This window comes from Electrophorus electricus, chromosome 26, assembly GCF_041902795.1.
Source record: "Electrophorus electricus isolate QZ-2024a chromosome 26, ASM4190279v1, whole genome shotgun sequence".
Classification (NCBI taxonomy): domain Eukaryota; kingdom Metazoa; phylum Chordata; class Actinopteri; order Gymnotiformes; family Gymnotidae; genus Electrophorus; species Electrophorus electricus.
The window spans coordinates 6,801,937-6,827,227 of NC_137522.1; the positions used below are offsets into that span (position 1 = coordinate 6,801,937).

Here is a 25,291-nt window from a genome sequence, read left to right on the forward strand (position 1 = left end):
GTTTAGCTCCTTAGTCATCATTTGACATAGCATAATAAAAAATAATTGTGCACAATTATGGCATAAGTAGAACAATATATGCAAGGATGCTTAGTTTTGCATTATTCAAAGGCTAAAGCTGGCATTTGTTTTATTATAAGATGCACAGGATACGTTCTAGCAGACCTAAGACAGCAGATGACGCTATTTCACAGCAAATTCCTCATACACTTTACCTGCGATCAGAAGAATAATAGTTAAACCTCACTCAGACAAGAATTTAAGGGCAGAAGGTTTGTCTTTAATGGCAAACATCAACTTCCTTTGGAAAATACCAGTTGATTAAGTAATTTTCCCGCACTATACGCTATCTGATACAAACGAAGCACGGTAATGCTGCGTATTACCAAAATGTGATGACACACTTTACTGCCGGTCTCACATGATTTTAATTCACTGTCAGGTAAATTAGACATTATAGGCATTATACCACATTGGGGAGGGGTGAGTAGAAGGCACAAAGGATCAACAACCATGCTTGATTATCGATATCAATATCAATTGCATTTTGTGACTCGTTCTGTGCAAAGATTAGAAACGCTAATATTTTTGACAGATTTCTTTATTGCCCCCTCCCCCGTTCCTGTTAAAGTTTATGTCGGGTGGGGAGGGTCTGTATGTTCATTCAGATTAAGATAAGGCACATTAATAAAGAGAAAGGTCTCTGAAAAGTGTGGTAGAGCGTTAGGAAAACACAGACGGTCCGGTTTCACTTGTCCAGTGCGGTTTCACAAGTCACATGGGACGTCGCTGGATGTCTAACTGAACACACGATAGGTTCTCGTTTTAAGTTATCCCAGGGCTTTTATTCCTTGCGATTCTTTTCAATGCTGTGATTGGACGCGATCTTGCATAATTCGAGGAAAGACCAATCAGCTGAGGGAGGAGGAGGGGCTAAAGTAGACACCTCTCAAGCATTAAAGAGAACAGACGTATCTCACGGCTCAGTGGCGGAAGAGTGGATGTCCCTGTGGATGGAGGCCGGTAATGTTCCCGCTTATTGCTGAAAAGAAGACGTGTGACATTTAACACGGCACGAAATCTGAGCAAAGAAACAAGTTTTTAAAGTGGAATGAGCGTTAGGAATCCTTGACTGGAAAGGAAATAAGGTAAGACTGTGTTGACCACGTTGTTCGGATCTCCGGTGTCCGAAAGTATTGTATTAAGTTTATCTGTAATGTAAGCGCGGGGATGTGAATTTCCACATAGGAATATTATCCTAGGATAATATTATCCTGTTAGACAAGATTAAAAATAATAACAATAATAATATTTCAGTTTTTGAGGTTAGGAATGTTGGAATTGTGTAAGAAGTTGTGTAAGAATTTACGTTTTATATTATTTTTATTAGATTTTTAAAGTTGCTATTTAATGAACGTACACACGTACAACAGTGGAGTTACAGTCTTGTTCTACTCTTTGTTGATCTTCAAAAGTTGTCAAGAAGGATATTTCAACTGTAAAATATATGACCTAAAAGAGCATTAGTTGCATGTAAACAGGAGAGATGCATATTCCAATTTGGTTTCATTTTGGTAACTACATTTGTACCAAGTGAACTGCCACCATTTCTCATTATTTTGATGTTAGATATTAGTGTACTGGGTTGGTGTGAATGTATAAAAGGTTAATTATTCAATTATTTATCTATCTTTAGGTCAAAGATGTCTGTAAGTAATCATGAAAACCGTAAGTCCCGGTCAAGCTCTGGATCAATGAACATCCACCTGTTCCATAAAACCTCCCACGCCGACAGCTTGCTCACTCAGCTCAACCTGCTTCGTAAGCGGCGCGTCTTCACGGACGTGGTCCTGCGGGCCGGACACAGGGCCTTCCCCTGCCACAGGGCCGTCCTCGCCTCCTGCAGCCGCTACTTCGAAGCCATGTTCAGCGGCGGCCTGAAGGAGAGCCAAGACGCAGAGGTCAACTTCCACGACTCGCTGCACCCGGAGGTGCTGGAGCTCCTGCTGGACTACGCCTACTCCGCTCGCATCGTCATCAACGAGGAGAACGCCGAGTCCCTCCTGGAGGCCGGCGACATGCTCCAGTTCCACGACATCCGAGACGCCTCGGCCGAGTTCCTCGAGAAGAACCTGCACCCGTCAAACTGCCTGGGCATGATGCTTCTGTCGGACGCCCACCAGTGCCAGCGGCTGTACGAGCTCTCCTGGCACATGTGCCTGGCTAATTTTGCCTCCCTGTACAGGACGGAGGACTTCCTGAACCTGCCCAAAGACAAAGTCCAGGAGCTGATCTTCAGCGAGGATCTGGAGGCCGAAGATGAGAGTGTTGCGTACGAGGCCGTCATCGACTGGGTCAAGGCCGACGTGGGTAGAAGACTGGGCGATCTGCCGGAGCTGCTGCGCTGTGTGCGCTTGGCTCTTCTCCCGGAGACGTACCTGCTGAAGAACGTCATCTCGGAGGAGCTCGTCATGGGAGACAAGGTGGGTCGCGAGATTGTGGAAGACGCCGTCCGGTGCAAGATGAAGATCCTGCAGAACGACGGCGTGGTCACGGGTTTCTGCGCCCAGCCCCGCAAGGTCAGCCAGGCTCTCCTGCTCCTGGGAGGTCAGACCTTCATGTGTGACAAAGTCTACATGATTGATCACAAGACGAAGGAGATCACCCTCAAAACAGACCTGCCCAGCCCCCGCAAAGAGTGCAGTGCCTGTGCCATTGGCTGCAAGGTTTATGTCACAGGAGGAAGAGGGTCTGAAAACGGAGCTTCCAAAGACGTATGGGTCTATGACACGTTACACGACGAGTGGTCCAAAGCTGCTCCGATGCTGGTGGCCAGGTTTGGCCATGGCTCTGCTGAGCTGGACCACGTCCTGTACGTGGTGGGTGGCCACACGTCTCTCATGGGCTCCTTCCCCGCCTCTCCGTCCGTGTCACTCAAACAGGTGGAGCAGTACAACCCACAGGCCAACAAATGGACGCTGGTAGCGCCCCTGCGCGAAGGCGTCAGCAACGCGGCGGTCGTGGGAGCCAAGAACAAGCTCTTCGCTTTTGGCGGGACTAGTGTCAACAGAGACAGGTATCCCAAGGTGCAGTGCTTTGACCCCTCTGAGAACAGGTGGACGGTTCCAGCCACGTGCCCTCAGCTGTGGCGCTACACAGCGGCGGCGGCGGTCGGAAACCAGGTTGTGGTCATCGGCGGCGACACGGAATTCTCGGCGAGCTCTGCCTATCGCTTCAACAGCGAGACCTACCAGTGGACGAAATTCATCGATGTCACAGCGAAGAGGATAAGCTGCCACGCCGTTGCCTCAGGCAACCGTCTGTATGTGGTGGGGGGTTACTTTGGAGCACAACGATGCAAAACCCTGGACTGTTATGACCCCTCCGTGGACTCGTGGGACAGCATCACCAGTGTTCCATACTCACTCATTCCCACTGCGTTTGTCAGTACCTGGAAATACTTATCATCCTGAATTATAGGAGCTGCCTATTTTGGTAAGTAACTGCTCCACAAAACATAGAAATGATGATGGGAAAAATATAGTTATAAAACAAAGTTAAAAAACAAGAAATATTTTATTAATAGGTAATGCACTGTGTGTGTGTGTGTCTGTGTGTGTGTGTGTGTGTGTGTGTGTGTGTGTGTGTGTGTGTGTGTGTGTACAGTACGGTACAGCAGATATTTGGTAATGGTAGCTGTAAAACTGGCAGTAAAAATGATTGAGCATACAAAGGAAGATCAAAGTAGAATATCACAGAGATAAGGCCCTGCTCTGTCTGTCTGGCAATACTGAGAGACCTTTTATTCTCACATCACACGAATGCTTAAAAAAAAAAGCCTTTCACAAGTAAAGAATAATTTTGGATAATTATGGGATAATGAAAGACATTAAGTCATAATTAGTGCCACTGGCTGTCAAATGGAGAAGAGACTCGAGTTAATGGTGTCTGCCAGGGCCAGGGCTCCTCTCCCAGTCCTGTCAGGTTTGTGCTTGCTGTCCTGCTCCTGGGGGGTTCACACCCCCCAGTAAAAGGTGCTGCTTCCTGCTTCTTTCTGGTGTCTTTTCTAGAGGTTTGCTATTTTTATTTTTATTTTTATTTTCTGAAGGAAATATCTGAATAATGCAGTTACGTCACGAGACTGAGTTTTGCTGCTGCTCCCTTGATTGTACCGTTTCTCACAGAAGCAGGATTTTAACGTGGGTCGGGTTTGGGATTGCACCGGGAACGAGGGCTCGCGCAACCGGCAGGGAGGGTGTGGGTGGCGTCGGCAGAGCGGGCCTTCCAGTCCGACATCCCAGCCGTTACGCGTCCTTCTGTGGCAAAACTCGGAAAAGATCTCATTTGCATTTGCAAACATCCTGAACAAACGCTGGTAGAACTCTTCTTTCACAGCGGCGTTAAATCAGGTCATGTTAATAAGAAGGCTTCAGGCTCAGAGTACGACTAAAAACGCCCACTGGTTCAGCCTTCAAAACAACCACGCGCACTCGCAGATCGGCAGCGAGGCCCGGGACGTCTGGGGAAGCGACTGCTTTGCTCCCGCAGCAGCTAGCAGATGGGCTGGCAGGAGACGGGAGGCCCTCAGCTCTCAAAGCCTGCAGCTGACTATCCTTGTGTTTTGCATTTTTTTTGTGTGTGTGCCTGTCCGCGTGCGTGCAGCTGCTTCAAAGCCTGCTAATGCAGTGTAGGGTTTTTGCAAATCATATGCATAATGGTAAACAGGAAGTAAGAAGGTACTGCAGCACCAGGAGAGGAACTGGACGTCTGCTCTGCTGCAGAAGTAAGAGCTCCACGCTAACCAGCTTTCATCATGGACAAAAGAAAATAAATGAAAGAAAGAATATATATATATATATATATATTGCACCCATAAAAATAAATGTTGTACCTGGATGAGATTCGCAAAATGGGCGTAATTGCCAACAGCGTCTCATTGTGCGTAAAAGCAGAGCTCAAATAGTTTATCCTGCTGTTTTAAAAATTAAACCTATTTCATGATGACTTCATCACATTACTAGACCATAAGCAATGCCATAGGCCTGTAGCTTATCCTTGCATGCAGTTTTAAATGTGTCCACGGGTGGTGAAGACTGATCAGCAGTGCTGTGCTTTAGCTGTTGTGTGCAGTATCACAACAGCCCCTGAGGCAGAGGGACTCATCTAGCAGCAAGAAACCAGAGCCAGAAGAGGCCTTCTGTGTATGTAACCCACCTGAGCCAGGTCAAAGGTCAAAGCATTGTTTCAACTGCCTCTCGGGGCATCCGTTATTAAGGGAGGTGTTTAGAGAGGGCAGACGACAGAGCCCACTTACCCAGCGCTTATGTTTTATTAATGTGGTTTTTTTTTTTTAAAGCCACTCTAAAAAGGACAACTGAAAAAAGGCTTTTATTCTCACATCTGTGAGCAGGCCGGCCCCCCACACACGCACACGCACGTGCACGTGCACACACACACACACATTTTAGCCTCCTGCGCCGAAGGCAACGAACACCCCTCTGCACAAACAGATTTGCATAATAGAGATTCTATTACCACTGAGCTTTACCCAGAAAAACCTCCTTCGAGCGGCAGAACAGGCTGCTGGACGCCAGGCGAAAACGGTTCTCCTTGCAGGGTGGTGGAGTGTTTCTCAATGGCCACCCTCACCTGCTGCAATTAATCACAGTTATATCAGGTTCATGTATCAAAGCAGTGAAAAGGTTTTCACCGAAATATCAGCCTGCTTTTCCCTCTGAGAGAGGGGCGTTCAGGGCCGCGGCGCGCTCTTGGTCTGCAGCACACACACACGGAGGCACTCTCCCTTGGAGCGTTATGCCCAAACCCCCAAACCTAATGCAAATTCATGAATGGAAAGTGCAAACCTGTCACCGGGTGATGGATGCATGGGCCTGCGTGTTGTAGTTACACCTGCTCATTAGTGAACGATACAGGCACGCTGCTGCAGCTTGTGTGCTTGTGTGTGTGTGTGTGAAGACTTGGGCCCATCTCCCCGGGTGGGGCGGGGTAGCAGATGTGATCAGCGCCGCTCAAATGAGCAACGAGGCAGCCCTTGCGGGACGCTGGGTTTATCGAGCCTGTAGACGGGGCCGTGTTCGCTCGACGGCCCCCTGAAGGAGAACGAGGAGCCTGTTTGCAGAAAGGCCCATGCCTGCACTAAACAGTCATCTTGGATTTGCACAGACATCTTTAGAACAAGTTAAAAATAAAATCAAACCGTTCCAAAAGCGACTTCCTGCTTACTTGAATCATAAAGTGGAAGGACTCGCACACCAGAAGACAAAGGGCCAAACTGGCCACAAAAATGTCCACATTTTTTCAAAGTGAAGATATCAAAAGAACTTTATTATAGACCGAAAATTGCGCTGAAGTGCAAAGTGCACACAATGAGAGTAAAACACTCTGAGAGTAAAACAGTCTTTCACAGTGCTTGTTTGAATGGAGTGCATCTGTTTCTGCTTGGTTTGTTAATTAACTGTGCATGTGGGTGCACGGTAGTCTGTGGGAGGTGACCAGGAGGCAGTAGCAATCTTAACGAACACCTCCAGGCGCTCTGGATCCTCGCCCCGCCGGTTCTCTGACCCCTCAATGCTGCACTGTCGATTTCGGCTGTGAGCCGGGCCAAAGGTCGGCTGCGGAGCTCCCTCCACCACCTCAAAACACGGGCGTGGGAGTGGTTCACTCCCAGAATGTGGATCACCCCGCACCACTTCTTAAATTAAGACAGGCCAGCGTGTAAAGCGAATCGAAGTGCCGAAAATAGCTCAAAGTTATGGAGTAGGCTACAGAAGCCCCCTTATGTTTAAAATAGAGCTTAATGCGACACTTGTGAAATGGCGTTAGCTTACAGGTTGTATTTTTAATGTGTGTTAAATATTTCTCTTCGGTGAAAAGAGGTGCAGATACAGCGACACGTGGGAAAAAAAGTGTTTAAAATATGTATTCAGTAGCTAGAGTTAGGCTAGTGTAAAACTCAGTCACAGAGTAATTCAACTCAGACTTTTAATTAAGACTGGTGTTGATCTGTGTGTGATAAGTCACAAGGAAGATTTCAGTGGCTTTTCAGAAGCAACCCTGCCTGAACTGTTTATAAACAGACAGATAATAACAAGAAGAGGCAGGCTTCTAGAAGCTTCTGTGGGTTTATGATGGCCTCCAGCTCATCCAGTCCTGACAGCTCAGCTAATGAATCCTCTTCTATATGCTTCTCAGTGGTGCCTATGACGCACCGTTGTTTTAGGACTGTTTACGGTGAAGCAGGGCAGCCCCAACACTACTGCTTACTGAACGCCTCTGGTGAAATTGCATAACAGCAGAAGGCAGGTATTTAGTTCACAAAACCTCCTTTAGGTATCAAGTGCCTAATTGCTTCATTTTAGTTTAGTTTACATGCACCAAGTGGATTTTGTAAGCATTGTGAAAGTTATATGTGTAAGCGAAACGTGTCAGTTACGGGCGGTGTGTTGTAGTCCACCGTTTAACAGACCGCTTGAGTTCTACTGAGTTGACCTTTAGCCCTGTAATACCATAAATATTTCCGCTCGTACGGGGGAACATCCTAATGTGGTGGGTTTCTATAGAAACGCGACGCCTCTGTCAGTTTACCCAACACCCTAACCCTGTCTCTCCTGCTTTCCCGCTCTGTTCAACTCTTCCTTCCGTTTCCCTTCGTCTCACCCTCTACAGATGCCCTGCGTTGTGTGGAATGTTGATGGGTGTCTCCTCCCTGGAGCTGCGGGATTCTGGGGGAGGGGAAGTTCCTCCAGCCGGATCACACGTGACAGATCAACGCGATATGAGAGAGAGAGAGAACACCGTGGAAACCATGGCAACACAGCAACAAAAGAATGCTCACCGTGGAAACCACGGCAACACAGCAACAAAAGAATGCTCACTCCACGATCTTCGCCGCTTCTCCTTTGATCTGCTCGTGTCCCGTGCGCCTGCCAGCGCGCCAGAGGAGTAGCTGACCCACTCAAGCGGACAGGTTATATAATAGTTGGACATTGACGTGACTTCTTGGGTGGGGTTAGCAGTAGAAGCTCAGCTTTTAGGGTCAGGATTTAGTCTGAAAACAATGCAGCTGTCAGAATGAGGATGTTCTAGATCAGACCTGAGTTAAAAAGACTTAACTGCCAACAGCTAGGTGAGGAAATGAGCAATTTATTAGGTCACTTTACACGCCCTGCCTTGTGCGGCCGATTTTGTAGTTACACCCTCCATTAGGATTTGGGGGACAGTTAGTCCTACTGTATCCCACAAATCATAAGCTCCTCCACTTAACTTTCAGATAATAATATTTCTTCATTATCGTAGTGACATTTTTTTTTGTATACGAATTCTATTGTACAGTCTGTTGCAGGTCTCTTTAGAACCAAAAGAGTGGCCAAAGCATTTGGGAGGCTTCACCTAGTGGGAATTTATTTTATGAGGGCTATTCATCACAGACTTCCTCTCTAATGAGGTTCTGACTGATAAACTAGTTTTCCTCATAAACGTCTTGTGTCCAAGACCAAATATGTGATATAGGATCAACTGGACCCAGACTCCATGACAGCCTTCCTCATTTTGAATTGATATAATTGTAGCATTTTTTGTCCATGGTTGTATGTATTGTAGATAAGGTTTGTTTATATGTGGTTCAACATGGTAAGCTTCAGTGAACTTTTTTTCAAAGCCAAAATTCTTTCCCGTGCCCACAGCTAAGGTTGTGTTCTTTTTTCCTGTGGCTTTACACAAACTCCACCAGCTGTGGAGTGGGGGGGGGGGGAGGGGGAGGATGACATGTTTTAAGCTGCCTTGTTTTGCATGTCAGAACTACTTCTCACTCCGAGCCATGGGTTTGAATTAATGTTTAACACAAAGTACTGCTACTAAAATGATTCTGATCTCAGCTTTTCAATTGCTCATCCTGTTTGACTACTCTGTAAATAAATGCTTTTGTCAAGACGCACCATGTGTCATGTTCCTGGACGTTTCACAGTATTTCACTTAGTGCAGCCTGCATGTTGACTAACGTGTTTTAAGGTCATACGACATCGTGAGCTGTCAGACTCCATCGTCGAGTCCTCCATAATGTCACTGCCTTTGCCTCAAACCACAGCCTTAAGAATATGGCATGCAGCAGTTTCAACTACACACCTTAAAAATACATTTAAAGACAAAAAATGTAAAAAAAGAAAACAGCTCAAGGTTATAGTTTCATAATCACGATGTTCCTTAAGAATTCAATGAGTTGTACTTGTATGTATACACACCCAAAAATTCCATATACAGTGCGTGTGTGGCATTTCCTTGGTGAATTGCTCAGATGTACTTCCTGCCATTTCGACCTTCCTCGTGGGCAGATGTTGGCCTTCGCGGCCGCCACACCCAGGCAGGTGGTTGGGATGGCATGAGCCTGAGGCTGTGCCAGCCCTGTGCCCACAGGTGGCATGCTTTCCCCAGGACCGCCGGCGAGGGACGTCTCAGGCGGCCCCGGGGTGAGACAACATGGGGTGCAGTTCTTAGGCAGGCGGTAGGAGCAGGTGTTCTGAAAAAACTGGCAGAATCTCAGCAGGGAGGAAAAAAGGAGTAAGGTTTTGTTTTCTTTTGGCCTTCCAGAAGAACTCCATGAGTAATTCATCAACTGATTCATTTGGGGTGACTTTAGAGAATTAAGCATGACGGCCAGCTACAAAGGCATTTCCAGGAAATGCTGCCATTTGGGAGGACCACCCACAGACATCAGGAGTCTTAGTCTGGCCCCAGATTACAAGAGCTCCTCACTCCCTTCTATCAGGTCTGTCGTGATCTCCGTTATTGCATTATCAGCAGTGCCTACGTATTTCATTCATGTCTAAATGTGTTTATGCACCAAAAGACTGATTGACTCAGGAAATTTGCATAGAAGTTATTTATTCTCCAATTCACTGGCTCCGGAGAAGACAATGAGAGGGGTTGACCCAGTTTCTGGTAAACATCTCCAGAGTGTGAGTGTGTGTGTGTGTGTGTAGACCACTCCTCACACCTCACAGTGAAGAGGAGGGAGATGAGAGACCAGCAGAGGTGACAGATGGAACCCCCCCCCCCCCCCAACAGCTGAGTGCTGTGCTACTTGAGACGCCACAGGCTTCCTGGGTGACCGAATGAGCAGAAATTGCTGAAAATTATGCATAGATTGATTGTGCAGTTAGTGTGAGGGGGGGAAAAGTGAATATGATGAAAATGACTTAAGTGATTTAGTCAGCAGTGGCTGTGTTTGTGCAGAACATTATACATTTCCATTAAATGCAATAATTTCTGGGAAGACTCAGAGCAGATAGGCAAAGGACTCTGGTTAGGATCTTTATCAAATTAAAGATAGTTTTTCATGCGAGTGTAATGACAACTGGAACAAAATGGTTTTACAATAACATAAAACAATTCCTTCGGGTTACACTTGCCAACAGTGGAACACTGCGTGCAGACTGAGAGTCTCATTCAAATATGAAACAGTGTCCAAACGGATATAAGGACTGGTGAAAAGCTCCATTATCATGCAAAACAAAAAACGGAAAAATTCAAACAGGTCGCTGGCGGCGCAATTAAGGCAGTGCTCATAAAACAGCCGTTAGAGAGCTGGCAGAGGACAAAAAGACCACGACGAGAGAGAAGACAAAGAGAAAGAGCGAGGCTGGAGCAGACGGAGGGAAGTGTGTGTGTGGCTGGTTAACATTTACTGTGATCCTCAGCAGAAAAGAGCCACTGAGGTGGGGAGATGTTGGTGGTTGGTGTTACTGGGGGTCATGGCCCCTGCAGTCTAACTCTGGTGTACGTTTGTCAGGGAGACGCATACGGTTGGGAAAACCCCTGCCACACAAAGATCCCAAATTAGTTGAGAATTAACTCCTACTCCTCTCCCCTGGGGGTTCCCACCACCAGGGGGTCCCGGCAGGACCGTAACCACCAGCCATCTGTAGATTTAAGACGATCTGCTGCACTGGAAACGACTGCGTCTGTTTCGGGCCCCTGACTCGGCGCCGTAAACGCTTCAACAACAGGGTGGTGAGCTGGATCAGGTGAGGAGAGGCAGAACATCCACAGAAGAATGAAACCCATTGGCTCAGCGATGGTCGGGACCGGTGCGCTTTGCTTGGTTTGGCATCAGAGGATCCCCACACTGGGACTGGAAAGCAAGCCAATATCTGGATGTGGGCTGTGCTAGAAAAGTTTAAAGTACACACCAGAAGCCATTGTTTGCATCTTATTTACTTTTAGGAAAAACAAAACAATACCATAGGCAAGTATATAAAGAAACTGCATTGTCAGCAGTGCTTTACAACCAAACAAAGCAATCTGCTTGCTTTATGGGGACCGGGGGGTGGTACGGTCACAGGCCACGGCTCTCCGACCACGGCGTGCCCAGGGGCCTGGAGGAAGGGGTTCAAGTTTCATAAAGGCATTCCTAGGTGAGCCTGTGGTTTCTGGGTGTGTAGCTGTGTCTCCTGGGACATCGTGGGTTTTGCAACAGGATTCGGCTCCTGTCGGTACTGTAAAGCAGTGGGCTCTGTCAGCTCCGCAGGCAGTGTAATGCCGGCCATTAGGCCGCAGAGCTGAAGGGAGTGTCAACTTGGATCAGCTTCAGTCAGGGAGGGGGAAAAAAATGTGAAAATAATAATAAAATCACACCATGACCTGCCCCTCAGGACAATGCCGTTAGGAGGCGCTAAAATTAGGTCAGTTTATCTTTCAGTCAGCTGCAATTTCATTTTGTTCTGGTAATTCATTTTGTCCTGATTAATATTACTATTCTGAAGTCAAACACACACACACACACACACACACACAGACAGACACAGACAGACACAGACACACACACACACACACACACACACACACAAAGACCCAGAATGAATGAAAGGGTGCTTGGGCCGACCAGTCAGTCCGTGTTCCATGTTTTACCAGGGTGTGGTAAAGTGACAGAGCTCCAGTCAAGACACCAGTTATTCAACAATAACCACCCAGGGCCAGGCCCCTGCCTGGCTTCAGATGGCGTCTGTACCGTCAACTAGGATGGAAGCCAGCAATTTCAGGAAATACCTGCCCTAAAAAAAAAAAATGCAGCTCTCTACTTTAGCCGGATGAACGCGCTCCAGTAAGACGGGAGAGCGCGGGCAAGAACAGAGCAGCAGGAATGGGAATTTGAATTTAATCACTGTTTACGGCAGAGCATAATTATTCTTAACAGCAGGGGCCAGAGAACGCGGCGAGGGGCACGCAGTCAGCGATCTCGCCGCCGCGCCACTACTACTCGGCCTTCCCGTGCAGGCCCCAGGTTCTGACGTTTGCTCCCGCTCCGCGAGCACCTCCGATCCAGACGGCAAAAGCCGCCTCATGCAGACGGGTTTGGCGTCGTTGCATGCCAATCGAATAAGGCTTTGCATTTTAGAGCTCAGTAAATCACATTTTAAATGGACGAACATTACATTTCTCAACATGAAAATCTCCCCGGCCTTAGGTGAAGCCGGATTCTTTCGAGGCTGAAAGAGTTATGAAATCAATGGCCCGTGTAGGCGTGGTTTTCCCTCGAGAAAAATGGAAGCACAGTATCACATGCCACAGAACTTATTTCACATGCATTCCATGCAAGCACTGCATGTTTAGATGCGCAATGCACAAAAACCTTCCCATTCCACAGAATGCCGGGGTTTGTTCTGGGCACAGTGGGTGGTGTTCGCTCGACTGCAACAAGAAATTACAAAGAGAGGAATGAGGAAGAGGAGAAAGTGTTCAGATCCCAACGGCTCGAGGCAGCAGACAAAGGCAGCGTCCGCCCTTCCGTGCTCCCCTGGGTCATTCCAGCGGGGGGGTGGTGGTGGTGGTGGTATGTTAGGAGTTGGCTTTTCACGCCACCTCCAACAGGGCCAGCTCCAATTAAAGCGCTTCTGCCCACGCGCGCCCTGGGGGAGCAGGGGTTTCGCCATCATCCTGAGCACCAGGCTAATGAAGGCTACATGTGCGGAGGAGGGGGTCCGTACCCATCACCTCTCACAACGCTTTTGATCCTGGTGGACTGCAGCCCTCAAATGTCAAACACACACGGTAAACCACAGAAAGCGTCACCGGAAGAATCTGACCGGGGGACGTTCAAACAATAACGGACGCAAAACCCAGCGCGGGCCGCGCTCAGCCTCCTGTGGTCTCGTTTCATTCCGTGCAGTCTGATCTTTGTATTTATGCTGAAACACCCACTTAAAACGGAAGCAGGGATGGGAGTTCGAGATGACGAAGACTCACGCTTTGTCTGACAGGGCACGCATGGAGAGTTACTGGGTGAGAGACAGAAAGACAGACAGACAGACTGACTGAGAATCGAGAGCATGTAAGACAGACAGGGACAGATGAAAGAGGCAGACAGGGTGAAGGTAGCTGGGCAATATGGGGTGCGTGTGTTCTTCCATGATTCTTTAGGCCTAACATTTGCCCTTGAATGCTAATATCGGAGATAGCTATGAGACAGATCACACTCCCACAAGCACATTTCGGCACGGAAGTGTGTCCACCGCACTGCTTCGTGAAGTGAGGGAGTATTGGCACAAAAGATCGCTCCCAAGGCCGTCGCCACGGCTGCAGCACACACGCAACACGTGTTTACTTTTACAACACTATTGGAGGAAGCCAAACTGCTAGGATATACTCCCCTCCCCTCACGGTTATGTAAGCAACAGTAAAGGGCAAGAGAAGGAGAATGGTGACCAAGCAGGTCGCTCCGCAGCGTGTTATCAGGCGGTAATCCGCCTCTGGGTGTCGACGCAGACGAGGATCAAATGAGCTTTGCGCGGCCAAACCGGCCCTCCCGGTGTCATGTCGGGCATCGCGGCTTCAGCACAGGGATAACGGTGAAGATGGGAAGAGAGACAATTATGGAGCTGGGGTGCTTGTGTGTGTAAATTAAGTCACAATTTTTATTTTTATTTTTTTACACAAGCACAGATGATTAGTAGAGAGAGAGAGTGTGAGTGAGTGAGGGGAAGGCAGGTAGACTGAGTGAGTGGAGCGTTTCCAAGGTTGCAGCAGTTGGGAATGTGTGTGTGGTGGGAACAGAGTGACGTTACCTGAGAAAAACAGAGGGCTGCGGTAAAGACCAAGACAGGAAGTGACCTCTCTCCTGCCTCAGTCACACTGGAGGCAGAACCACAGCACCTGAAAATAGCTTTGTTCAGTCACAAGACTGCAATTAGACAGGCCTGGAGAGAGAGGGATCGCACCAGGTCACGGGTCATGTCCCAAAACCTTCAGACGTAATAACCGAAGCACTGTGTGCCTGAAAGTAAAGAGAGAAAAACAAAAAACACAACAACACACCCAGTACCATATTAAATATTTTATTACTAAAATGTAGACGTCTCTAAAGCAGATTTGTATGTATTATTTGAGTAAAATACAGTTTTTAAAAAAAAAATCACAGCGGCCTTGGGTGCTACAAACTTTAAAACATCTGTAAATACAAGCACACAACACAAAAATGACATTCAGGTCTCCTTCAAGTGTGCGACTAAAAGTGACTAGTGTAATTGGCAACGCACAGAAATCACTGTTAATTTACACAGGAAAGTGTGCTCATACCTAGCACAGAACTGAAAAAGAACCCCCCCCCCCCCCCAAAAAAAACAGCAAATATTTAAATGAGCTCCTTCCTCCCCAAATAAGCTTGGGCTGTTTAGACACATGGATGATCACTTAAGACACAGATTCAAATGGTCCCTTTTATAAGGAGGGGGGGTGTGGAGAGAGAGAGAGAGATCTTAAGGCATTAGCTTTGTCAGGGATAGACAGAATAGACAGTTCACCAGCAGAGTTTGAGCGCTGAACAGAGACATGACAGTGAGGTAAAGTGCACATTCTTCAGGCGGAGCCCCACAGGGCCAAGCGTGCCGTTTCAGCCAGCAGCTCGAGCACGACCCCGGCTGGCAGCCGCGCGCAGGCTTGTTTCAGTTACCATGGGTGCCCTTTAAATGGCCTGGAAACAGCCTGGAAACAGAACAGGTGGTGAGCTCTGCTCTGGTGTCAGTGTGCCTCTTTGGTTGTCGGCTTCGAACATACAGCTCACCTCCACAATGCACTTATGACCTTGGAAGAAATGTGCAAAAAGCATCTCTATCAAATGTCCCCCCCAAAAAAGGTCTCAATTTTTCACTGGATGGAAGGAAAAAAAGCTTTGATTTCAGAGTTTCCAGAAGGACAAGTCCCCTGCACCAGACAAGCACCTTGGCCACACCTCAGTCCAGAGGTCATACATCACAGCTCCATATACACATAGAAGAACTCTATGAAGTCATATGTACAGTATATACATACTAAAACAACAGAATCTCAAAGTGACTAACAGTAGCTCATTTTGCAAATGTATACCCATACAAAATGTATACATATAAAACACACAGAATAAAACTAAAAAATAGAATAAAAACACAGACAAGTTACTTTCATTACCTGTAATCTGATTATGTTATGATGCAAGTTAATCTTCGTCTGAGATGCATATTAAATAGTATGCAAATGTGATTAAGAAAATACAGGTACAGGCAGCCTCTCCCTGTTTAACTGTTAAATGTACTGACAAATGTCTCAAAATTCACAATATTATAAAGCATGATTCAAATGTACTGAATTTTCAGTAGGAAGCCGTTCATTAGTGTCATGTGGATCTAGTAACTCAATGTGGGACATTTGAACTCGTATAATCACAGAGCCACGAACGCAGAAGGCACAGAATTAAAGTGAAACAAAAAGTGAAAGTAAGACAGAATTTAAGACACAGAATTAAAGATTCAGATTTAAAGTAAAGACACAGATTTAACGTCAGCCTGAGTAAATCGGAAATCCAACCAGCAGGTCCCGTCTGTTCTACAACTGAAGTGTAAAGTGAAATGACTCATACACAAGTTCCAGGCTTTGAAACCTGCTGCTTTGACTCGTCGGGTCACACCAGCTCATGGGAACACAAGTATAACCACACAGGCAGAGGAAGGCAAACAGCTCCAACAGGGGGAGAGCCAGCCCGAAGGTGGCCGTCACGGGCAGACAGCATCGCCGCTGGGAGGACTCGGGGACTGCAGGAATGCAGGAATGCCCTCAAACGTCCCCAAATCCTAGATGTCAAACCGTACACAAATAAGCAATGAAAGGAGTCCAACAGGGCCGGGAATTTCAGAATATTTGTAATAATGATTACTGGGGGTTTTGGCCTTGTGTTTCATAAAGAAGGAGGGCCTTTCTGTGTGCACAATGGAGCACGTGGAAACCCTCAGATCAGACAGGCTCTGTGGCACACTGAGCCGCCAGTGCGAAAAGTTCAGCGATCTCCCTGGTCTGGGAGGTGAAGCTGCTTTGAAACGGTGTTTAAAAAGAGAGAGAGAGAGAGGCTTTGGAGCCAGTACATTACATTCTGTCAGCTGAAAGAATGGAGTTCAAATCCAATAACTCTGGACTGGGGACCGAGAGCTCAGCGCCACAAATGGAGAGAGAGAGAGAGAGAGAGAGAGAGGAGTGTGAGTGAGTGTGTGAGTGTGTGTGTGTTTGGGAAAGGGAGAGGCACAGAGACAAGAGCGTCTCTGGTGTCACAAGGGTTGTGCGTTTCCAAGAGCAACACAATTGCTGGGCAACCGCAATTTAAATCCTTCACTGTTTTTTTTTTTGTTTTTTTGTTTTTTCAGGCCATCCGTACAGGATCAAGTGGGGAAAAGCCCTTATCCAACATTAGGCTTTGGAGCTAAACGGACACGTCACCATGGCAATGGCCGACAGTACTGTCCTCTGGGAAAGGTGCGCGTTGGATGCGAGGACCCAGTGGAGTGCTAAATTGACTGAGTCTTCTCTGCTTTGAGTTCAGCTCCTTCATTCAAACTGATTTCTACATTTGGTGGTGCGCTGCTTGCCTGCTCGAAGTTGTACTGTTGGAGTCATTCGCGGGGCACTGAACCATCTCTCTCCAACTTCACCTTTTACTTCCATTAACGGAGCAAAAGTCTGCAGCGCAAGTGACTAAAAAAAAGATTACACAATCTTAAAACGAAAGAAACTTCCTACGTTTTTCTTTCCAGAGCCAAAATGCATTTGTTCTTATTCCTTTGGCCACCTTCTTTGCTCTCTCTCGCCGAACCGCATTTCCCAGCATGCACTGCAGCATTCAGAAAAAGATGACGTGTTCCTTGGTGCTGTCATCGGGGAGGGGGTAGAGCGAGCCGAGGCCTTGGGCCTGGGCTCTCTGCAGGCTGCCCGTCTGGCTGGGCTGAGGCAGATCCGTGGGGTAGGTGGGTACGGGCAGCTCGGTGGGGTAGTCGTCCGTCAGGCTCGGGGAATCTGCAGGGAGGAGCACACAGGTGGGGGTCAGCTGAAACGTTTCCAGACGACTACCTGCGACGTGCGCATTCTCACACGTCTCACCCTGCCACGCAGCAGAAGACAAACAAACCTAAAACAACACAACGAAACATCACAGCCAACAATAACAAAAACAGGGGAAAGAAGTGGAAACGTGACTGCAGACAATGAACCATAAATACCACACAACACAAACAAATCCATATCAGTGTGCTAATATAAACAACATTCATGCAAACAGAATGTGATTTTAACCTGCAAAATATAAAGACAATACTTTTGTCATGGGCAAATAAGTCTTATGTATATATATAGTGGTGTTGAGCTATGTAGTGTTCAGAATGTGAACGGCTCAGGGATAAAAACTTTAAAAGTCTAAATCTGGCGGTGCATGATATGATGCCTTAGAATTCCGTGCCAGACCCTACAGGGGAAGACGATCTGTGGCCTGTGAGAGTGGGATTCTTTAATAAACTTTTGGCCTTCCTGAGAGAGTGTGAAACATAGATGGTATTGATAGCTGGTGCTATCTGGACCCTGTGGAACCCTCCAAATCTGTGGGTGGCTGTGTTGCGGACAGGGCTTCTTGAATCTCAGAAGACCTCCGAGGTGACCGCAGATGTTTCTGAGATGAACTTGGATGTCCATAGGCACGTTGGATCAGTAGGAGGAGTCTAGCATCCCCGGGCAGGGCGGGGCGCGGGGCAGCAGGAGGAGGAGGGCGGCTCGCTCACCTGTGGCCTGCGGAGGTGAAGACTGCTGATGGGGGCTGACGGACCGGCGGCCCTTGAAGGAACCCTCGGAGTCCCTGGATGAGAGCTTCAGAGGAAACATCTGCTTCATGTCCACTGAAGCTGCCAAAGCAAATCCCATTCAGAGCAGCTGCACTTGGTATTCTGCACGTGTACTCGCACACATGGGTGCAACAGAAAGGATGGTGTGTCTCCAGACAAACACATGCAGTAAACTTAAAGCAATAATACAGTATCGCAGTACATATAACGAAGCCCTTTACAGATATACATGTCTCACTTACTGATCACGTACAATCTCTAAACCCAACCTGAATTACTTATCCCCATTCACAGTTATGTGAACCATACGAAATCTGGGGGGTTGGAAAACACCCAACCCTGCCCTGTACTTGGAGATCCTCTGCAATGTCGAGTTTAGCACTAATCCCAAATCAAACATCAAAGTTTCTATGTTTCGGGAGCTCGCTAAGACACGACTAAGCTGGATAATGCATGGCGGATCAGGGATGGAATGTAACTCAGACAGACTGCAAACCCTGCCACGGCGGGGCCTTCCAGGACCAGCGGTGCGGCCGGGCCCCTCACCTGAGCTGTCGGTGCGCTGGGAGACTTTGGCCTTGGCCTTGGCCTTGCCCTTATCCTTGTCGGTGGCCAGCTTTTTGGGGATCTGCTGCTGCACGCCCGCCTGCTTGTGGAGCTGGTTGGTGGTGCTGATCAAGTGGATGGGCACCTCCGTGTCGCGGCGCGGCAGCGCCTCCGACCGCTCGGGGTGGTCGGCTGCCGACACGGAGGGGCTGGAGCGGACCAAGGCGCGGGGTTGATGGCCCGGCTCCCCGCTCGCCAGGCCGGCCGCGAGCTCGCCGTTGAAGCTGGAGGAGAGCGAGAACGGGAGCTGGAGATGGGGGTGAGGGGGGGGGGGGGGAGAGAGAGGTTTATGGTTGTGCGAGGGGGTCACGCAGGGCTGGTGATAGTCAAGAGAGCAAAGAGACTTTGCAATACAATCTGCTCATGCGAAAACTGGACAACTTCAGCGGAGGCAGAAACAATCTAGCGAACGGAAGAAGGGAGCTTATTGAGAGCTGTGGGTGGGCGCGTCTCGGCTTTTGTCTTGGGTGTGTGGGTGTGTGAGAGAGAGAGCGAGAGAGAGAGAGAGAGAGAGCGAGAGAGAAGGGGAGACAAAGACAGCATGAGAAAGACAAGAGAGGCTGACGTGTTGCGGTGTGGCACGGAGGAAATGCCAAGTGTGTGTGTGTGTGTGTGTGTGTGTGTGTGTGTGAGATTACTGACATCCAGTCGACACCAGCAGAGACTTTATGGGATCAGGTGAAGTTAAAAACGTATACATGCACTTCATTTGGAGTTGAAAGTGATGCGCCACACAATCTCACACACACACACACACACACACACACACACAGACACACACACACACACACACACACACACACACACACACACACACACACACACACACACACACACACACACACACACACCCCCTTCCACCCACGCTGCAGATCTTTGAGCCTGACATATCTGTTCATCAAGATATGAGGCCATCGTGGGATCTGTAGTGATGTCTGGTTTCCATAGAGCTTTACACGGAGCAGAACTGTGGACGAGTCTGTCTACACCATGCATAAACAAGGAAGAAGTCTAACGGCAGCCTCTCTGGCGATCTGCCGCAGTCTCGCCACCTGGCCACGCAAAACGGCCCCTCTTCAATTAAAAGGCTCATTTCCACAACTGCCTCCATCCTTCCGAACGTGAACTCCGTACGGCCACCAGGGCGGTGACGCGGCCGCCTGTCGGGAGCCGGCAGGAGCCAGGTGGAGGCAGCGGAATAGAAGCAGATGTTTCAAGGCACGGCATCTCCTGCGGCTACGTGACCGGGGCAGGCCAAAGCCCGCCTCGGGCTGGCCCCATCACGACTGCTTCACAGAGAGGTGCTTCAAAGCATAACTACCCCTCTGATCTGCCTCGAGGCGAGTCTGCCTTTGTAGGGCAGAAGAGCAGGCTTCCCCGACACTCTGCTCCTCACACAGATGTTCCATTGTTTGCTCTCTCTGAAGGTGCCGTGGGTAAGTATGAGGTTTCCAGAGAGAGGGGGGGGGGCGAGGAAGGGAAACACACACACACACACACACACACACACACACACACACACACACACACACACACAGCAAACGAGGCGGGGGGACATTTAACTGACATCACCTAAACAATTAAAGCTGGCAGCATTCCTGCACTGGGAGACCTCTGGCAGGTAAATTAGAAGCCCTGGCCCGTGCAGAGCTTACACTTCCTTGGATGCTCTTGACAAACGTTTATTTCAAGCCCTTTGGCCACAAACAGGCTGGAAAATGGAGTTCCCTTTGAAAAGCTGCCACTTCAATGGCAGTGATAAATATCTGCTTTGGGGGCTACCCCCCCGGCAGTCACCAGTGAAACTCCCATCCAAAATCACAAGCCCATCGAAAGCCTTGGAAACAAAACGACTGTACGAAGCAGTAACGAGGGAATTAAACTGAAACTCTATGGAAAAATATACCAAGGAAAGTGTAATAATAAAGAATGGTAATGCCTGAAGGAAAGAAAGCTTCCAAATAGTGAACGAGAGGGAGACGGACACAGATCGAGGCCTGAGGTTGTACATAAAAAGTTTGTACTATGGACTGCAGCTGATCTCAGGAGCCTAACAGGAAGTGAGTCAGTGTGTACAGAGGCTGTGACCCAGGTCAACAGCTCGCCTCCACGCCACTGTTAGCCAAAGGGGCGGAGGCTGAGAAAACTGATTAGAGAGCCGCGCTGGGAGGTGAGGATAGAAGAAATGTAGCGAAAAACACCAGAAATGACCTCTGTGAGGAGGAAGGAAGGAAGGTCTGCGCCGCTGCCGACGAGAGGGTGCCGCTCTGGGGACACAACATGTGCGTCTCAGAATCTCCTGACCTGGGAGCCCTGAAACACTTTAGCAACTCTCTCACTGGAAACGGCAGTCCTGTGACTAACGCTTAAAGCATTCTGATAACGCTGTCAAGTACACATACATGCGCGCACACACACGCACGCGCACACACATATGCACACACCCGACGTTTACAGAAAAGCTTTGATGAGGCGAACATGTCAGGGCTAGCCCCGACTGCCTCTCATACAAACAGCAGAGCGTGAAACTGCAGCCATATAACGTTTGGCGGCAGATATCGTCCAATAAACCCTAACAGCCCCTAACACACAGCTCCTGGTCAGTGAACTAAAGGTGGCTGCTGTATGCTCAGACTGCTCTGGGAGCCAATAGAGGACATTCTGCACCTCATACATGGGTAAGCACGGTCCGAACACCTTCATCAGATAGGGTTGGGGACTAGGTGACTCCGGGAAGGGACTGCAGCTCAAGACGAGGAGGGAGTCACTCAGAACGCAGTACCCTTAAAGTCATTTTCAGGACAGGACAGGCAGGACAGGCGTATGCATCTTTCACCAGCTGTGGTCAGCCCGGTGTGTTTGAGTGTAAATATAAACACGGGGGAGGAGGGGTGACAGCAGGCTGACCGAAGGCAACCGTGAGCTGGCTCCCGAGCGCCCGCGTGGAGCGCCCGTGTGGAGCGCCCCAGGTCGTACGCCGTTGCAGGCTGGCGCGTCTCTGCTCAGGCTGACGAGGGAAGACGGCCAGGCCTGGGAGTCAGGAATGCGGCGGTCGTGTTTGCTTGCTGCGATTCGCTTGCGCATGCGCGTCTGGGAAAATGGGGCTTGGCAGGGTCCGAAAAGTCAAAAATCCGAGGCTTGGCCGGGGAAAAAGGCGAGCGTACGCCCACGCGGTGCGGGGAGGCCGACCTGCAGCGCATCGGCTCAGAAAGACTCCGGCAGACTCTGGAGAAACGCAAGACAAGCAGAGCTCAGGGCAACAGCGGGGCATGTGCATTATGTGGGCCAGGAAGTCACAGGATGTGTCACACAATATGAGGCTTTGTATTACCTGCTCTGTTTACACAGAGACTAGTTCTCCAGCGTGGGCGGCACTATGCTGCTTAGAACTGTTCAAATAATCCTACAGAGATGTCTCTTTCCGATCTGACATCTCCCATCGGTCAGGTGGGGGCAGGGTGGGGGTGGGGTGGGTAGAGCTCTGAAGCTCCGCAGGAAAGAAACGGAGGAGCTTTTTAAACAGCGATCTGGAGGAAGCCAGCACGCGGCCAGGCCCTCACCTGTCCCGCGTCGTGGCCCACCGCGCTGGGCTTCCGCAGCCTCCGCTGCTGCTGCTCCAGCCGCTCGCGGTCCCTCTCCACGGCGCGCGCCGCCTCGCGCAGCCGCTCCAGGTCCTGTTGGTACGTCTGCCGCTGCCTGTCCACCTCCTGCCGCTCCTCGGCGAGGTGCGCCTCCAGCTGGCGGCAGGCGTCCTCGCGCTCCTGCAGGCGCTGCCGCTCCGCCTCCGCCTGCCGGAGCTGGCGCTCGCGCTCGCGCTCCCAGCGTGCCTGCTCCTGCCGCTGCTGCGCCTGCAGCCGGCGCACCTGCGCCAGCTCCTCGCGCTGCTTCTCCAGGTTCCTCTGCTTCTCCTGCTCCAGGAGGGCGTCGGCGGGCCGCGGCCGGCCGCCGAGACGCTCGTGCTCCGCGCACGACAGCTGCGCCCGCTGCACCTCCATCTGGCTGTCCTGCTGCGAGACGATGGCCTGCGGGGGACAGAGGAGCAGGACACGCTTTTGTAGGGGGCCCTACGATACACTGACTGACCAAGGCAGCGACCTGTAAATGCAATTCTAGTGATCCAATGGTATATGGTCAAAGTTGCATATTGGAATTTTTCCCCCACACACTTCTTTGTGGTTAAAAATGAAAGTACTTAGTGACACTGAGTTTAGAAGAAAAATATTTTAATGGTAGCAGGATAAATTTTAATTAAATTTAATTTTCATTGGTTGGGTATGCTTGTGCAGTTTGCTCAATAAAAGTCTGAAAATGTATTTATTTATTCAGTGAGCATGTTTGCAGTGTACCTAGTTCAAACTAGATGCATTGTTACTAGTACTACTACTACTACTACTACTACTACTACTACCACCACCTCCAACAATACCACTACCACCACGGGACAAGAAAAGAACTGAGATGAAGGTAACAGCTGAAGCACATGAACTGGTTTGAACTGAATCGTATCTGTGGGAATTTAGGTGAAGTGACCCGTATCTGTGACACATTAGAAGATGTGGCTCGGCAGTACTGGTAGCATCATGGGGGAAGATCTGAGGTCAGAAAGGTTTCCATACACTACTGAGGTCGTAGCGACTCACCTGCAGACTGTAGAGGCGCTGAGACAGCATGAGAACACGGTCATAGAACTGGTAAAACAGGAAGACAAGGTAAATACCCTGATAGGCAGCAGAGATATCGCACGCACACACTTATATCTGGTAAATATCATTATGGGAGGCTCTCTGACAGATATTTAACTGATGATGATGATGATGATTCTGACCAGGGAGTTTTACTCTGTTTCGGTCACATTTGAGTAATCGCCACTCCAGAAACGTAAGACGCATGGTGTGTGTAAACGAAACCTTTCTACTAATACTTTCAGCCTGCAGAGAAAACGATTAAACGTTTGAGCCAAGGCACGTGTTGGGTGGAGTGGGGCCAAAGGGCAAAGCTGCGTCTGCAGTCAGCCAGGCTCACCACGAGCCTCACCTCGGCTTCTGGAAACCCGGAGTTGGACCAGATTGTGTTCCAAGCGAAAGGAGAGCCATCCTAAAAGACAAAGAGAAAGAGAGAGGGGGACAAGCATTAAGCAATTTGTTTTGTCTGTTCGTCTACCTGAAGCGCGGCAGAGAAGAGCACAACCACAACCATCTGATGTTGGTCCTTATCTTGTTCAGAAAATACTATTCTCGTGTTTTTCAGGGCAATTGTCTTTTTTTTTTTTTTTAAACCGTGTGTGTGTGTGTGTGTGTGTGTGTGTGTGTGTGTGTGTGTGTGTGTGTGTGTGTGTCTCTCACCACATCTTCTGCTACTTGGCTGCTGCAGGCCTCTTTTAGTTGGGGGTCAGAGCAGGCTCGCTGACCCCTCTCCCTGGACTTGCCTGTGCCATTTGGCTGCTTCTTCACACTGCCATCTAGTTAACATGTACGTACACAGGTGTAACTGCCACATATGCATTTACCCATTACTGTAGACATATGCTGTGTGGCCACTGTTTCTATAAGCAGTAAGGATCTATGTTACCGTAGAACATGGTGTCTCATGACACACACCGAGGCACACATGGAGGCTGCACCATCTGGCTAAAATGTGTAGTGTGCAGACAATTCACAGGCTGAAAGGTGTAGTGAGGGTAGGTGGGGTTGTAGAGTTAAAGGTGTAGTGAGGGTAGGTGGGGTTGTAGGCTATGTGGCCTTACTCTTCTCCAGAGTGTTTTGCATGCTGTCATAGCCCCCAAATGTGTCGGCCCTGCGGGGCAGACCAGCAGACCCGGGCCCTGGGCTCCTGTTCTCCTCTGGTTGTGGAGAAGATCCTCTCACACCAGAAGCCAGCAGGTTCTGCAGGTTTTCGACTGGAGAGAGGAGAAAGAACGCAAACCTCCTTCTCAAATTAAACCTGATCTAGGAGCAGCTGTAATGCATTCTTATCCTTTTGAACACAATCTGTATTGTGAATACAGAACGTCCAACACCCGAGCGGTCTAACTCCAACACACACACACACACACACACACACACACACACACACAAAAAAGAAAACAAGACAGAAAGTGCAGCTGCATACAATTCAGCAAGAAGAGGTGAAGGGTGTGTGTTCAAGGGTGTGAGATCACAGCTGCACTGTATGTAACAGTATTAACAAACCGATGAGACTAAGGAGTGTTGGGATTAATTAAAACAGCGGGGGGGGGGGGGTGCAGGATCAGCACAGCTTCTCAGGCGTCCAACACATGCCGCACAGTGGCAGCGTTGTGCAGTGCTTACCCTCCGTGATGGCTCCTTTAAGCAGCAGCTCCCCCTGCTGGAGGTCGGAGGCATCGCTGCGCAGCAGCAGGCGAGAACGGGACGGGGCGGTGGCGTCCTCCAGGCCGGCCACGGTCTCGGCCAGCTCGGCAAACATCTGCAGCTTCTCTGTCAAGGCCTGCGTGATCTGCGCGTCTTTCACCGTGAGACGCTCTGGGCGGGGAGCATGAGAGGGGGCCATTTACCGTGCTAGTTGTTCCT

General features: G+C 49.2%; 2 protein-coding genes across 8 annotated transcripts in view; one reads left to right on the top strand and one right to left on the bottom strand.

Moving 5' to 3' along the window:
• The first annotated feature begins 963 nt into the window (after positions 1-963).
• On the top strand, positions 964-8,953 carry enc3 (ectodermal-neural cortex 3). The gene is made up of 3 exons (XM_027010704.3): positions 964-1,148; positions 1,697-3,495; positions 7,687-8,953. Exon 2 carries the CDS (start codon positions 1,704-1,706, stop codon positions 3,471-3,473), a length of 1,770 nt encoding a protein of 589 aa, XP_026866505.1. The 5' UTR covers positions 964-1,148; positions 1,697-1,703; the 3' UTR covers positions 3,474-3,495; positions 7,687-8,953.
• A 5,376-nt stretch (positions 8,954-14,329) lies between these two features.
• The window catches only part of arhgef18b (rho/rac guanine nucleotide exchange factor (GEF) 18b), a 34,710-nt gene continuing 23,748 nt past the window's right edge, over positions 14,330-25,291 (bottom strand). For 3 of the 7 annotated variants that reach the window (XM_081708159.1, XM_035523231.2, XM_081708161.1), the window contains 9 exons: positions 25,052-25,243; positions 24,487-24,639; positions 24,086-24,201; positions 23,778-23,837; positions 23,384-23,431; positions 22,304-22,765; positions 18,684-18,990; positions 18,078-18,197; positions 14,330-17,322 (listed from right to left, as the gene is read on the bottom strand). In XM_081708159.1, the coding sequence (XP_081564285.1) occupies positions 17,150-17,322; positions 18,078-18,197; positions 18,684-18,990; positions 22,304-22,765; positions 23,384-23,431; positions 23,778-23,837; positions 24,086-24,201; positions 24,487-24,639; positions 25,052-25,243 (1,631 nt within the window). In that variant the 3' untranslated portion in view covers positions 14,330-17,149. Of the gene's footprint in view, positions 17,323-18,077; positions 18,198-18,683; positions 18,991-19,474; positions 21,969-22,074; positions 22,766-23,383; positions 23,432-23,777; positions 23,838-24,085; positions 24,202-24,486; positions 24,640-25,051; positions 25,244-25,291 lie in introns of those variants that run through there. The other 4 variants (XM_081708162.1, XM_081708160.1, XR_014120034.1 and 1 more) reach the window with 4 other exon arrangements.

Bases quoted from the DNA above. Each gene is read 5' to 3' on its own strand.
- enc3 (XM_027010704.3), top strand. From the start codon at position 1,704: ATGTCTGTAAGTAATCATGAAAACCGTAAGTCCCGGTCAAGCTCTGGA.